The 15,300-nt window shown below is 57.0% G+C and overlaps 2 protein-coding genes across 3 annotated transcripts; one reads left to right on the top strand and one right to left on the bottom strand.

The window, feature by feature from the left end:
- Positions 1-2,480: 2,480 nt before the first annotated feature.
- Positions 2,481-5,519, top strand: STAR (steroidogenic acute regulatory protein). The gene is made up of 7 exons (XM_082072551.1): positions 2,481-2,613; positions 3,131-3,244; positions 3,499-3,626; positions 3,708-3,866; positions 4,419-4,603; positions 4,755-4,848; positions 4,921-5,519. Exons 1-7 carry the CDS (start codon positions 2,550-2,552, stop codon positions 5,020-5,022), a joined length of 846 nt encoding a protein of 281 aa, XP_081928677.1. The 5' UTR covers positions 2,481-2,549; the 3' UTR covers positions 5,023-5,519.
- A 132-nt stretch (positions 5,520-5,651) lies between these two features.
- ASH2L (ASH2 like, histone lysine methyltransferase complex subunit) lies at positions 5,652-14,792 on the bottom strand. 2 transcript variants are annotated; one of them, XM_082072549.1, is made up of 17 exons: positions 14,632-14,792; positions 14,132-14,201; positions 13,517-13,662; positions 12,827-12,915; positions 12,372-12,466; positions 12,143-12,238; positions 11,829-11,924; positions 10,972-11,047; positions 10,382-10,399; positions 9,056-9,149; positions 8,503-8,720; positions 8,117-8,284; positions 7,601-7,794; positions 7,238-7,330; positions 6,925-7,023; positions 6,628-6,687; positions 5,652-6,242 (listed from the first exon to the last, which is right to left on the bottom strand). In XM_082072549.1, the coding sequence occupies exons 1-17, from the start codon at positions 14,754-14,756 to the stop codon at positions 6,135-6,137; spliced, it is 1,845 nt and encodes a 614-aa protein (XP_081928675.1). In that variant the 5' UTR covers positions 14,757-14,792; the 3' UTR covers positions 5,652-6,134. The 2 variants fall into 2 exon arrangements, with proteins under 2 accessions (XP_081928675.1, XP_081928676.1); XM_082072550.1 differs by lacking the exon at positions 10,382-10,399.
- Positions 14,793-15,300: the final 508 nt, after the last annotated feature.

Raw genomic sequence — 15,300 nt, 5'->3', positions numbered from 1 at the left:
GGGGGCTGCTGTGGCTGTTTTGCCGTGGCCAGTGTTTGCTCCCCAGGAAAGGGTGGGAGGGTGCTGGGCGCCCGTCCTGGTGCGGGCTGTGCTGTGTCCCCAGGCGTCCCTGCGCTGGACCGGCCGTGCTCCCCCTGTGCCCCCGCTCCCCCAGCTCGGGGGTCCCGGCTCAGCATCCCCAGCCGAGGGTCCGGGGGGGTCCGGGAAGCTCTGAGCAGGCGAGTGGTGCCAGAGCACACGTGGGAGCAGCCAGAGGGACGGTCCCGGTGCCCGAGGTAGGTGCTGGGACCCCAACCCTGTCCCAGCTGCCTGTGGCACCGCACAGCACTGCTGCTCACTGGTGCCGCGGTGCCATCCCGGTGTCATCCCCAGTGCCATCTTGGTGCCATCCTGGTGCCATCCCCGGTGCCATCCTGGTGCCGCAGTGCCATCCCGGTGTCACCCCTGGTGCCACGGTGGGGCTGCCGGCCCTTCTCCTCGCAGGCTCAGCAGACTCGGTGGCAGCGAGGGACCCCGCGGGACATCCAGAGGAGATGCTGAGGTGGCACTGGGAGCTGGTGAGTGTCGGGGTCGGTCCCAGTTAACCAAACGGGGGGTCCCAGAGCTGTTTTGGCACAGCTCCCTGGCTGTGGGTCTCTGTGCCGCTCTGGGGACCGGCCGCCCGGAGCGTTTGCTGCGTGTGCCACGGTGCAGCGTGACTGTCCCTGCGTGTCCCCTCCCGGGGGGCACAGAGGGACTCGTGCCCCTCCAGCCCCCAGCCCAGCGCCCGAGGGGCGGCTCTGCCCCGGCTCTCTTGTGGTTCTTCTCACAAACAACTGCGTGTCCTTGTGCCGAGGCCTTGTGCCCGGCAGCGGCTGCTCCGGCGGGGATAACAGCGCTTTGCAGCTGGGGGGTCTCCGTGTCACCCTAGTGCTGCGTCCCCCAGCCCGGGGAGGGGCTCGGTCACCTCTGTGCTTGTTGTGCATTTGGCATGAGCTCCATGCTGTGGGGCTGGGGACTCCCAGCAATGGCTCAGGGATTTCAAACCTCCCAGCAATGGCTCAGGGATTTCAAACCTCCCAGCAATGGCTCAGGGATTTCAAACACTCCGGATTTTCCTCCTCCGTGCCGGGGCTGCAGTGCCGGTCAGCGAGCAGGAGCGCGGCTGCGGTGGAGGTTCCCCAGTACGCGTTCGGGAAGGGGATGGTGCAGCTTCTGGCTTCCTCCTGGTCCCACCAGCCCCTCCGTGGACCTGCACGTTGCTGATGTGAACACAAGGTGAATTTTCTCGCAGGGGATGGAGAGGAGCCGTCCTGGGGATGGAGGAGCCGTCCTGGGGATGGATAGGAGCTGTCCTGGTGATGGAGAGGAGCCGTCCTGGGGATGGATAGGAGCCGTCTGGGGATGGAGAAGCCGTCCTGAAGATGGAGAGGAGCTGTCCTGGGGATGGAGAGGAGCCATCCGGGGATGGAGGAGCCATCCGGGGAGCAGCAGGACCTTTATGCAGACAGCAGGTAGGACCCAGGGGAGTGGCGGGGCTGGCGGGGGGCTCTGCGCTGACCTCCCCCCGCCGGCTGTTGCGCCAGCGGGAAGGTCAGGTCCCCGCGGGAGGGTGCCGGGCTGACGTCAAAGGAAGCAGCTGGTGATTCACGGGTTCTTGGGAGCGCTGCTCTCCAGGGCTGTAACTCATCCCAGAAATGTCATTTCATCCTTGAGCCTTATCGCTGCTCTGCGTTGCCCACCCCTCCCAGCCCCGTGGCAGATAAACCGGCCTCTGGGGGCGCACAGGGGCTGCCCCACGCTCAGCACCTTCATGCACCTAATAATCAGCTTTCTAGAGGCTGGGAGCCAGGCTGCGGTAGCGGGGGGTCTGCGGGGTGCGCTGCACACCCTCCAAACACTCTTGTCCATGTGAAGTGTCCCCGGTGCTGCCCTGCCGGGCACATCTGTCCCGGTCAGTGTCCCCGCTCCTGTGCGCTGTCACCTGTTGTTACCTGTCAGAACTGATTGTTAGCCATCATTATTCATGGCTGAGGATCCATGTGGGGACAGCTGTGCTGTGGACCCCCATTTTGGGCCCCTCAGACCAAGAAAGCCCTTGAGGTGCTGGAGCGAATGGAGAGAAGGGAATGGAGCTGGTGAGGGGCTGGAGCACAAGTGTGATGGAGGGGGAGCTGGGGGGTTCAGCTGGAGAACAGGAGCTGAGGGGAGACCTCCTCAGCTCATTTTACGCCAGGGGAGGCTGAGGTTGGATCTGGGGAACAATTTCTTCCCGAAGGGCTGCGGGGCGTTGGAACAGGCTGCCCAGGGCGGCGCTGGAGTCGCCATCGCGCGGGGCAGAACACGCGCCCGCCCATGTGCCAGCGCCCGCTCCCCGGACGCGACCCGTGGCCTCCGGCAGCTGCGCGAGGAGCCGGCTCCGGCCTTGGCCCCGCCGTGAGCGATGGCTCTTATCTCGGCGCTGACAAGCCAGCATCCTTCAGCGCCGCTACTTAAGGGCGGGCGCCCGGAGGGCTGGGGCAGAGCAGCGATCGCCGCCGACGCGCCCGCAGCCCCGTCCCGCCGCAGAGATGCTGCCCGCCACCTTCAAGCTCTGCGCCGCCACCTCCTACCGGCACCTGCGCAACATGACGGGTGAGGGGCCGGGGGCTGGGGGGGGCTGGGGGCTCCGGGGTTGTTCTCCCCACCCCACAACTGCTGCTCCCTGGGGTTTGTGTTTGACTGTCTCCACGACCCTTTGTGCCCGCAGCCCTGTTTCTGGGTGCGGGGCGGGCCGGTGCCGCTGCTGGACGCGGGTGCAGCGGTGGGTGACGCTCCTGCTGCGTTTGCTCCCCTGTGCTCCATCCCTGCGCCTTTCCCGGGCGCTGCAGATGCTCCTCGGTATTTTCACGCCTGTTTTCTGCCGGCTGCCCGGCGTGGCGGAGCAGAGGGTGTGCGGGACAGGCTCTGTCCCAGCGCTGTCAATGGCACCCGCCTGTCTCTGCGCCCGGAGGGAACACAGTGAAGCAAGCAGAGGTTTTTTCAGTGTTGTGTGCTTAAATTGCAAAAAGAAACCCCCAAACCCAGCAAACCTCTGTGGCACGGTGCTGGTGCTGGTGCTGGTGCTGGTGCTGGTGCTGGTGCTGGTGAGTGACGCGCTCTCTGCCCCCAGGTCTGAGACGGCAAGCGGCTGTTGCCATCAGCCAGGAGCTGAGCAGGCTCGCCCGCCGCGGCGCCGGCCCCGGCGCCTGGATTCACCAGGTCCGCAGGAGGAGCTCCTTGCTCGGTAAGTGACGGGCAGACGGGTCTGGCCCTGCTGCCCAAGGTGCCTGTCACAGGTCAGCGCTTGGGGACAACCGGCTCCTGGGTCACCCATGCCTTTGCTAACAAACGACAAAGGCGGGCGGGTGGTGGGAATGGAGTTTATTTCCCCTGGGCACGGAGAGGTGTATTTGATGTAGATAGGGTTTATCTGGCGTTAGGATGTTTTGGTGAACCGTGCAGCCCTCTGACGGTCCCGGTTTGTCCGGCCCTGCACAGGCTCGAGGCTGGAGGAGTCGCCCTTCAGCGAGACGGAGATGTCGTACATCAGGCAAGGGGAGGAAGCCCTCCAGAAATCGCTCAGCATCCTCGGGGACCAGGACGGCTGGAAGACGGAGACAGTGGTGGTGGGTGCTCTGCTTTGTGGCAGAACGGCACGGCCCTCCTGGAAACGGCGGTGGTGTTAGTTCTGACCTTCCCTTCTCCAGGACAACGGAGACAAAGTGCTGAGCAAGGTGCTCCCGGACGTGGGCAAGGTGTTCCGGCTGGAGGTGGTGGTGGACCAGCCCCTGGACACGGTGTACGGGGAGCTGGTGGACAACATGGAGCAGATGGGAGACTGGAACCCCAGCGTCAAAGAGATCAAGGTAGGACCCGCTGGGGTTGCGCAGCCGCTCTGCTCCCAGGGCAAAGAGCCGCCGTGGCTGTCACAGGGGGGACACGGACGCTGTCACAGCGGGGACACGGACGCTGTCACAGCGGGGACACGGACGCTGTCCCACCCGTTCTTTGGGGACAGAGTCGCTGGGCTCTCTCTTGCCCGCTGCGGGGCAGAGCCTGTAACCGCGGTGCTGCCGCAGAACCGCGTGTCTGCGGGTGGGGGTTTGTGCGCTGCTGGTTCTACCTGCGAGGCCTTGGGGCAGCTCTGTTAGATTTGTGTAGTTACCAGAGAAATAGCACCACAACCCAGGGTATTTTGCTATTCCGCAGCTTGTCTGGAGTAAGAGAAACACCTCCCCTTTTGAGGCGTTGAAAACTAAAGTTGTGTATTCTGGGATGAAGCGCATATTTGCTATTTTTCTCACTATGAGCACAGATTGTTGTAAGAGTGTGTATTGAACACACAGTAACCAAAGCCAGCTTTTAGCTGTGTTTGCGGTCAATACCCCAAATTAACCCTTCAGTTCTAAACGGCGCAGATTCTCCAGAAGATCGGGAAGGACACGGTGATCACGCACGAGACGGCGGCCGCCACCCCCGGGAACATCGTGGGGCCGCGGGACTTCGTGAGCGTGCGCTGCTCCAAGAGACGCGGCTCCACCTGCGTCCTGGCCGGCATGGCCACCCAGCACGGAGCGATGCCGGAGCAGGAGGGCTTTATCAGGTAATCATCACCTGTTGCACTCACGAGCTCGGAGTTGCGAGGTGTCTCAGACGCAGGAACTGAGGAAACGCTAATTCACCGCTGCTGTAGCTTTGGGGATACAAGTCAGATGTTGTGTTTTTATTCCAACATGCACATTCCCATCTCACAGAGCTGAGAACGGCCCCACGTGCATGGTCCTGCGCCCGCTGCCCGGCAGCCCCTCGCAGACCCGGCTCACCTGGCTGCTCAGCATCGACCTGAAGGTGAGTTCTGAAGGTCCCGGGGGAGCGGGACGTGCCGGGACACGGCGCTGAGCGCTGTCCCTGCTCCCCCAGGGCTGGCTGCCCAAGAGCATCATCAACCAGGTGCTGTCCCAGACGCAGGTCGACTTCGCCAAGCGCCTGCGGCAGCGCCTGGCGCGGACCGCGACCTGCTGACGCGCGGGAGAGCCGGACGGAGCCTGCGCTGCCTTCACCACAGCCTGGGCTAATTGGCCTTTAATAGTACATGCTGCTAATTAATAAAGCTTTATTTATTGAAACTAATCAGGGAGGTCGCAGGGGCCAGCACATGCTCATCGTGCAAATGCAGGACCAAAAATCTGAGGTTAACCAAGTCCAGCATTTGCTCCACTGGCCCAGTCAGGCCCCTGTGACCTCCCTAATTAGTCTCAATAAATAAATGAAAGCTTTATTAGTAGCGTCTGCTATTAAATGCCTAATTAGCCATTCGGGAGGTCCCAGACAGCTGGCTGGAGAGGCAGGACCAGCACGGGCCCAGTGGGGCAGACACAGGACTGACTGACTTAACCTCGAATTTTACTGCCCTCCTTCCCCAAAACACAACTTACCTAAAACAATTCTATTCCCTTTCTCCCCCCGTGCAGCAGCTCTAATTTATTTTTCCTGTACAGACACAAAGTGTCACATTATTTATTCATGCAAAGCTCTGCAGCGGTTATTGGCAGGAGGCTGTGCAGAACTTGTCAATGCAGTGAGCAGGAGAGCCTTAGAGTAGCTACTTTGAGTTTAAATCTCATTCATAACAAGGCAACAACAACAACAAATTAAGAGTTAAAGCCTTTATTTTCAAACTGGTTTCCAGTTTGTGGGGAAAAAAAATACAGTTTGGCCAGAAACCCGCATTTCAGCCGTACACGCAGCAGCCTCCTTACAGCACAAGCTGTTGTTCATGGTACAATCGGCCGCGGAGCAGCAGCGCCGCTTCTGCAGCCCCACGGAGCAGAACGTCCCCTGGAGCCGCGCTGGCTGAACCGCCGCCGGCACAGCAGCGTTTGCTCAGCACGGCGCTCGCTGCTGGCGCTGTCACCGTTCCTGCCGGCCCCGAGGGATGCACAACCGCACCACGCGCTCCGGAACGGCATCGCTGGCTCCAACAGCGGCAGCGCGGGAAGCGGGTAACAAATACACAGCTGGCGGGGGCTGCGGCTTGTTTGCTCCTTGGCTGATGGGGCTGAGTGACGCGTGTTCCTGTACAATAAAAACCGCCTGACTGGACACCCGCTGCGCTGGTTCTTGTGCCGCGTGGTTTAAGGCTCCCAGGGCGGGCTGCGCCGCCCGTCCACCTCCGTCTCCACGTGGTACAGCACGTCTGCCAGCGTGTGCTCCACCACGGCGCCCCAGCCCATGTCGCTCATCTGCGCGGGAAGGAAGGACAAGCAGCTCATCCTGAAGGACTTTTGCCCTCCCCAAAACATTAGACAATTTTCCAAGTGTTTCCTTAAACAAGAATTCAGGCTCTTGCTGCTAAAAGCAGCTGACACAGGGACTTGATAAACCATCAAAAGGAACATTTACATTTTAACTAAATAGTAGATGCTAAATTATTTTTCAGGCTATCTGTCCTCAAAGATTGTTAAATAAAATTCTCATTACACTATCCATGCACACAGACCGACGGGAACAGACACAGGCCTGGCAGAAATCAGCTCCCACCACCACAATAAAACCTCAGCCACTTTTGGTTTAAATATTGTGAGGCTGCCACAAAGCGGGGGGTAAAAGGCTTTGGTGATTACTTACCGGACGGTAAGTGATATCTCGAGGGGGGTACTTGAAATATGGCCCAAAGTTTATAGAAACCTGTGGAAGATGATACATTTGTCATTAGATCCAAAAGAAACAGGCAAAGTCCTTCATTGTTCATCCTCTCCCGCTCCTGGGGCTCCACCCAGAGCACATGGACCACCCCGGCAGGACGCAGAGCGCTCCTTAGGGGGTCTGACGAAGCCACATCACACAAGGGATGTAACGTGCACTCTGTGCATTACTACAGCTACAACAGACGTGGGAATTACCTTGCAAAGATACATTACTTACCGTGCAGCCCTTGTACAAAGAAATAGCAGGAAAATAAACTCCTTCGAAGATGTCTTTAAAGGCAACTCCTTGGCTGGCACCATTCTTGAAGAATATTATCTGCAAAGCAAAATGCAGAGAGTTTTTTCCACGACAACATCACAAGCAGCCGGTTCATTCTGTTATTGTTGCTTTAGTAAAAGCATTCTGGTTTGCTGTTGTGGGTTTTTTTTTGTTGTTGAAGAACTAATAATCAGCCTCCCTTTGTGCTCATTAAATGTGCTGAACACCTACCGCCCCCCCCGAGGTTGCGCACCCTCCAGGTTTCACTCACCTGGCTGCCGGGCGCTTGCTTCAGGCTCTTCTCTGCTTTGTCCACAAAGTCCTTCTCTTCAAAGTACAAGTAGCTTTTGAATTTGATCAGAGCCTGAAATATTAAGAAAAAAAAAACCACTTCAGAAGTAATCCGGGAAACTGTTGTGTCTAGGGACATATTAAAAAGTGTCAGGCATGCAGGAGCCCTGCAGAACATCTGGGTGGCTCTGGGTGGTTTGTCTTCTTGAGATGAACGCTTTGGGCCCTTCTGATATAAACCACAGTAAACCCAGAGGTAGGATGGAAAGGACGCACTCGACACAAGAGCAACCTGTTCTCCACCCCCCCCAGGCTGTGCTCAGTCCCACAGCAAACACCTCACCTTGTCCTTGTAAGTGTCAGGCAGAGACCGGGCCGTCTCGGTGTCCTCCGGAAGGCTGATGTAGAACCCCAGCACGTCGCCCTGGCCGTAGCCAGACGAATAGTGCTTCCCTATCGACTGGTGGAACTTGGTTCCCTTCTTGCTGCGCCACGAGTAACTGAACTTGTCGTATCCCAGAGGTGCCTGGAGGTTCCCTGCAAAAATACAACTGTTTTGTGAACACACGGAGCAGCAAAGCACCTGTGTGTCCTGCTTCGACTTTTGGAATAGCAATTACATTCCGTTAACAAATGTATCTGCCCTTATACACAGGCATTGGCTACAGTGTTAAGCATGCAACAGCATAAAGGATCTGCCCGTGCTGCACAGTTTACATCACCTGCAGAGTTTCAGCAAAGCAGTGAAGAAGCTGGCAAGCCAAGTGTGACTTACCCTCCTGAGGTCTAAATTACTGGGCAAGAAATATAGGAACCAGTTGCAATCCACCACTAAGAAATACTTGGTAAAATCCTCTACCTAGTGGCTGTGACCAGCCTAGTCTGGCAGCTGTGTCCGGAGGCATCTCGTCCATGGATATCTCAAAGTACCACGCTCCTTTCCGCACGCCGTGCGAGGCTCGTACCATGGAATAGCCCTTCTCGCCGATAACAGTCAGCCTGTCGTCAGAAATCTTTAACTGAGGAGCTGCGGCAGAGGAGATAGGACGATATGAGAGGGACATTTGTGATTTTTAAAGTGCAGCGATGCCAAAAGGCAAGTGAACATAGAGAAGGGGAACTAATATTTGCACCGCTTAAAGCAATTATGTCCGAAACATCAGTAACAGGCAACGTGAGGTTACAAGAAGATGCCCCGTGAGAAGAGCCCATTGCACACTCGCAGACAATCCGCAAGCTCTGTACCTCGGTCGTGCAGCGCCAGGAGGACCCGTTCGTACAGGCAGGCTCTGTAGAGGTCCCCGGGAATGGGTTTTCCTGCCCAACAGTCCAGCTCCAGCTTCTCTGGGTCTGGCGCGTGGGGGTCGGGCTCAGCCAAGATGTACCGATACCCGTCTTTATTGAAGGGGTGCTCCAAGGGGTAACCGTGGGGCGGCAAGCGCTGCGCAGAAAACAACGGGTCGCTGCGGGACACAAAAAAGACACGTGGGCATCTCACATCACACGTCGACGCAGGACAACCTCTCGGAGCTGTATCTGCCGTGCTCACAGCCTGCACGGCGCTTCGCTGCCAAGCAGCTGCTGCAAAGCGAGCGTGTACTCAGCAAAATGAGCACATACTCGGCTATTCCAAAGAATTTCTAGCGTGTGATCTATCAAAACCAGCCCAGGGTTATGGCACGATTCCCCACCAGTGTCCCAAGGGCAGAGACAGACGGGGCAGCGTAAGGGACGGGAGGAGAGCCGTCCCAATGCCTCGTCACACATGGTGGCGCCACCGCATTGTCTCTCCTCCTACCTTCTGGTTTTCTTGGCTGTTCCCGTGGTTCCTCCGTCCTGCTGCTTGCGCTTGGCTCCCCGTCCCTTCCCGCTGCCGCTGGCGGCGATTCCCCCTGCAACACAAACGGGAACGGTGGGCGGCTGAGAGCAGAGCGAGCCCTGAGCAGGAACCTCCACGAGCGCAGGGCAGCCAAACCCAAACCCACCGTGAGCTCCAGCACCTTCTCCCACTGTTAGTGGGAACAGACTTCATCCAAAATGAGCACAGCAAAACACAGAATTTTTATGTTTGAAATGCCTGAATTTGGAGTGGAAGCTAAGTGAGATTTTATCACCCAAATGAGCTCAGCTCAAGCTTTTAAGGTGAGAATGAAGAATCTTTTCTGTCATCAAGACATCCACAGACAGCAGCACTGGGACCCGCTGCCACAGTGCCGTGATTTGCTTTCGTGGAGATTCCAGTCAGTGATCCGACTTAGTTCTGCAGAAGCAGCAGAAACCCAGGCTGCAGCACACACTGGCTTTAACCAAAGTCACCACGCACGGCACCGCGCTGGAGAGATGCTCTGACACCGAGAAGCAATAAGCACTTAACGCTACATTTCCATCTATAAAAGAAAATACGCCTAAGCTGAGGGAAAATGAGAAGCAACAGAGGTGTTTCTCTTCAGTATTACCAAAATCTGTGACTGAACAGCAGGTCATTTTGTATTACAGAGCCCAATTTTTACCCATAAATCAAACCACAGCACAGGAAAAGCTACACATCAAATGTAATCAAACTAATATCAGCATTATGTTTAACAAATTAAATGTATATGCATTTTATCATTACGCTATTTCAAAAAAGATCACTGTTGATTTACTAAGCAAACTATAGAATTTTTATGTACTGCAGATAAACACCTTTACAAACCACATACTGTGTTGTAACTAAAAATATAGTCAGCTTTTAAATTATCAGCATTCCCCTTGGGGTGTAAGGGGGTCACAGAATATTCTGCACAAACGTGACATGATTTCATTCACAAACAATCACGAACTCACACCAGCTCATGGGTTCCCCATATTTAGACGTTCAGATTTAAAACCGCAACGACATCGGGTCAGATCACACAAAGTGAAAATAGAACTGTAAACCAGTCAAGTGGGGCAGAATGTGACAATGACAAACTAGCTGCTAAAGATTCAAAAGTGAAATTGTTGGTTTGTATTCAGGTATTATTGCAATCACATCAGGGCACGCTTTGGATTTTTAATTGGCTTTAGCTTCTAAGACAATTAAGCAAAAAAGCTTTGCAAACAATAATACTTAAGTTTTAGAAGCTGAAAGGTAAATATTCACCTCCCAAAGGGGCTCCACCTGCAAGAACAGAAGGGGCACCATGTTTGCATCAATCTTCCAGAAATTACATGAAAAACAACCAGTGCATGAAACGGAGACGACGCAGCCTTAGCTATCTATAAATAATCCCCAGAAAGCCGGCAGCACCTCCTGTCAGGCGCTACTTGATGCGTTTTAGGGAAGGGTGTAGCCTCGCACACACTAAATCCCACCAGCAGGTAACGTGATTATTGGGAATAACAGACCGTCCCCAACTACTCTGAAATCTCACAGTGAGGAAAACAGGAACTCTGAATAATACAAGTAGGTAAATTAAAATCGTTATGGAGGAAAAGGGACCAGCTCAGCTCTCTTGCGAGCACCCTGGTTTAGCTGGACGCCATGAACAAAGCTGAGGGTTTGCAATAAGGTAAAATGAAGCTCTCCCTACAGAAAGGCACAGCGACACTGGCAGAACGTGCTTTGGAGAGAATAATCTCAGTTCACGCAACAGGTTTAACTGCAGCATCTCAACCGCTGTAACTGCACAAGGACTGGGAAAACACAGCTTAGCCCCAAATATTCAAAAAGCGCCTGATTCAATGACTTGCCGTTTAAGTTTCCGCTGGTGGACACGGCGTTGTTCTGTTTCTGGTTGTCATATGCGGGCCCGATATTGGCGAGATCCTGAAAGAGACGAAAAACGCGGTGTTTGGACTGGGTGCAAACCCACCCAAGCAGCGTGGTGCCGCGGCCCCTCACGGGCTCACAGCGCGGTGCTGCGGCCCCTCACGGGCTCACAGCGCGGTGCTGCATCCCAACGCGGGCTCACAGCGCGGTGCTGCGGCCCCTCACGGGCTCACAGCGCGGTGCTGCATCCCAACGCGGGCTCACAGCGCGGTGCTGCATCCCAACGCGGGCTCACAGCGCGGTGCCGCGGCCCCTCACAGGCTCACAGCGCGGTGCTGCGGCCCCTCACGGGCTCACAGCGCGGTGCTGCATCCCAACGCGGGCTCACAGCACGGTGCTGCATCCCAACGCGGGCTCACAGCGCGGTGCTGCATCCCAACGCGGGCTCACAGCGCGGTGCCGCGGCCCCTCACGGGCTCACAGCGCGGTGCCGCGGCCCCTCACGGGCTCACAGCGCGGTGCCGCGGCCCCTCACGGGCTCACAGCGCGGTGCCGTGGCCCCTCACGGGCTCACAGCGCGGTGCCGCAGCCCAACATGGGCTCACAGCGCGGTGCCGCGGCCCCTCACAGGCTCACAGCGCGGTGCTGTGGCCCAACGTGGGCTCAGAGAGCGGTGCTGCATCCCAACGTGGGCTCAGAGAGCGGTGCCGCGGGCTCTCATGGGCTCACAGCGCGGCCGAGTTCCACTCATGACCAAGCACAAACCACAGCAAAAACAACCGCCCACCCTCCTCCCGGCTCCCCCCCCACAACTTCCCTTCCCTCTCCCACTACCTACTTGGTCTACAAGCCCAAACTTGGGGTAATCCTCCTCTGGGTCTTTGCTCCCTGGGTCCGGATGCTCCTTCACCAAGAATACGTCTCTTTCTTTACACTAAAACAGAGCAGAAGTTCAAGGTACGCACGGTAAGATCAAACCAAGATCATTAGCAAGTGTCTAAATCATAATATTTATGAATAGAATGTATATGAGCTAAATAAGAACCTTCAGACTCTTCACCATTCACCTCTAAGCCCAGACGTCGGCAAACACAAATGTCAGACAATTGTACCATGCGCGGAAAATCCACAGATTTAACTCCAAATACTCACCATAGTTTTGACAATGTTATTAGGCCAAGTCATTTTCCCGGGTCTCTGGCGCGTTGTCATGCACTCCCAGTATTTATCAATAAATGGGATAATATCCTGTAAGAAAAATAAAGTAAAAATTGCGTCAACACTGCGGGTCTGAAAGTCTCGCTGCCGCTATTTGTTTGAGGTTGCGTTTCACTGAACTCAGAGCCCACGTAAGTGCATGATGGTTTTGTAACAGCCGTACCTTATCTTTCGAGAACATGGTTTTCGGGTGCTCATCCTGTGTCCTTGACTGCCACGTTAAGTTGGCCAGAGCACTAAGGCACATTTCCTTGAGATCTTAATAAACAAAAATATTCCAGAGCTGGAATTACACTTGACAGGGGAAAACAAATGCAGACGCGTGCGCAGAGCGATCCCTGACCACACAGCACCCGCAGCATCCCCAATAACAAACCCCTCGCAAGCTCCGTCCTCGCTCTGCAGCCCCAGCAAACAGGAGACTTTCACCCCCTCCATTCACTTAGTAGCAAATGGCAAAACACTTTTAGAAAAAGCCACACACACTTGGTGCTAATATGGGATTTTTGGAAGCGTTTTTGAAAAGTTTCAGCTGAACCTTCCCACCGACTTTCGACAAAATGAAGCCTCCAGGACCATCCTGCACAAAATTCCAAACAAGTGTGCTTTCACACTTACTTGCTTGTTTCCTTAAGAAGTAGGTGTTCCCGCTGTGGTGGCAAACGTTGCAATGGAAACTGTAGTTGGTCATGAAGGGCAGACAGGATCTAGAAAAGTGCATGGTGATTTGTGAGTACCGGTGCACACCTTACCGCATCGCGTTAGGAGATTAACAATGTCACTACATTGGGCTAAAAAATTCATTAATCCAGGTTCACAAATTAATTCTTCCCCCTTCCTCCAAACCCAGGAACATCTAATAGGTTCGATGATATTTTCATCACATTAGGTTTATCATGGGCACCAAGAAAAGGGAAAAAGTGAGAAAAATCTAAGCAAGCCAAGGGTCACCTTCTTGTTTTACAGAAGTCCTGAAATTCATTCAGCAAAATAACAAACAGCCCAGAAGCTCCAGACAAAGAGCTCCATCCAAGTCAAGTCATTCTAACTGGAAATCTAGAGTGCTTTTTAGGGATAAAATACAACAGAAAAAAGCTGAGTTTTTAATAAGTCTGAGATCAGCCCTGTGTAGGTTCTAGAAATTAACTGAATTTACTTTTCACTTGCAGAAAGATTTTTTGTTCAAGTCAATTGAAAACGCCTGCTGAAGCCCCCCCTGCTTTTCCAATGGCACTCTGGGCACTTCCACTGCAAGCACCCCGGTTCTGCCGAGCGGTTTGGCGCCCGCGCCACGCGGAGCTGACGCACGTGGTGTCGATGCCGAACGTGTCCGCCGTGAACCACTTGGTGCAGATCCCGCACTGCAGCTCGATCTCCCCCAGCTGCCGCCCGTTCTCCTCGTCCACCGAGCCGGCCTGGGCGTCCAGCGCCTCCGAGGTGTCCCCAGCGCCCTCCTGCAAGCAGAGCACAGCAGCAAACCCGCGGTGACCGCGCCGGCCGGGGCTTCGCGCGGTCACCCGGCAGAACGGGACACTTGGAGGGAACAGTTTCCTTCCCCTGAACAGCCGTGCTGTGAGCTGCGGCCACTCTGCAGGTTCAGTCAGTGACAGCTGGTCAGACAGGTGAGGATATGATTTACAAAACAGCTCTTTAAAGAACTAAAACTGGGGTTAACAGGACGGCAAGTCCTTCTCGTCTGAACCACAGGAACATGTTTGGATTTTGTTTTCTGAATAACCACCTGCCCACCTTCCATGTCCTCGTCTCACCCTGACTTGGTGATCCTGGCAAACCGAGGATCCTTATCAGTTCTACCATGTCAGGTGTCACCAAACATCTACTGGTTAAATGGAAATATCTTCTGAAAAACATCTGACACCTGTCCCTTTGCAGCCCACGTCCCCCGTCACCCGCGTCACCTACCAGCGCGTCCTTCCCGCCGGCGGCCTCCGCGTCCAGCGCTGCGGTGACATCGGCCAGGGCGGCATCGCCCCTGGGGACAGAACCCGAGAGCGGCCTCGGAACTGGCCTGGACCGGGGAGACTGGACTGGGGAGAACTGGGGAGACTGGGGAGGCTGGACTGGGGAGACTGGACCGGGGAGACTGGGCTGGGGAGAACTGGGGAGACTGGGGAGACTGGACTGGGGAGACTGGGGAGACTGGACTGGGGAGACCGGGGTGAATGGGAGTGACTGCGGTAAGCTGGGGAGCCTGGACGGGGGAGGCCGGCGTGACCTGGGCAGACCGGTGCGGGCCGGCCCCGCGGGCAGCACGGCCGGGACTGCGGGCAGCACGGCCGGGACTGCGGGCACCCGCTCGGCTGCGGCAGAGCCCCCCGCGTCCCACCGGGGAGGGGCAGCACCCCGCGGTCCGCTCGCGGTTCCCCGGGCCGGGCGGTGCTGAGGGGCCGGCAGGGACTCACCCGCTCTCGGCGTCCGCAGCGCCCGGTTCCGGCGGGGCTGGAGGCTCCGGGGCGGGCGGGTCGGGGGCGGGTTCCGGCCCCTCGGCCGCTGGACCCGCAGCCCCGGTCGCGGCCGCCGCCGCCATCTTCCCGCGCCGCCTCCCGCCCGCCGGGAGGCGCCGCGCGCGGCTCTCGCGAGACTTCCCGCTTCAAAGGGCAACGGCTCCCGGTGGGCCCCACCGCGGGCGCGCGGCGGAGCGGCGCCACCTGCTGGCGGCCACTGGGAAGGACACGGCGGGGCGGGGGGAAGCGTGACGTCACCCCACTCCGCCGTGACGTCAGCCAGCCCACGGCTGAGACCCGGTGCGGGGGTGACAAAGGTCCCGCCGGGAGCGGGGCCGTGCGGGGCGGGGACGCCGCCAGCAGTCCCGGGGGTCCCGCGCGAGGATTTGTCCCGTTTCCCCGGGAAGGAGCAGCGTCCCCCGGCAGCTCCGCGAAACCCTCTCGCTGGGAGGGCTGGCGGAGGTGGGGACCCCCCGCTCGGCTCCTCACACCTCCGGGGCCCAGCTGTGCGGGTGACGCGCAGCCATGTGTCCCCACGGCCGCTCCCACTCGCTCCGCAGCGCTACGGGCAGAAGGGTTCACCCCCCGCACCCCCGCCTGGCCCAGCAGCGCCCCCGCCCCAGCCAC

This window comes from Streptopelia decaocto, assembly GCF_964273445.1.
Source record: "Streptopelia decaocto genome assembly, chromosome: 25".
NCBI lineage: Eukaryota > Metazoa > Chordata > Aves > Columbiformes > Columbidae > Streptopelia > Streptopelia decaocto.
The sequence above is the reverse complement of the archived record's forward strand: the minus strand, read 5'-3'. Positions and strand labels throughout refer to the sequence as shown.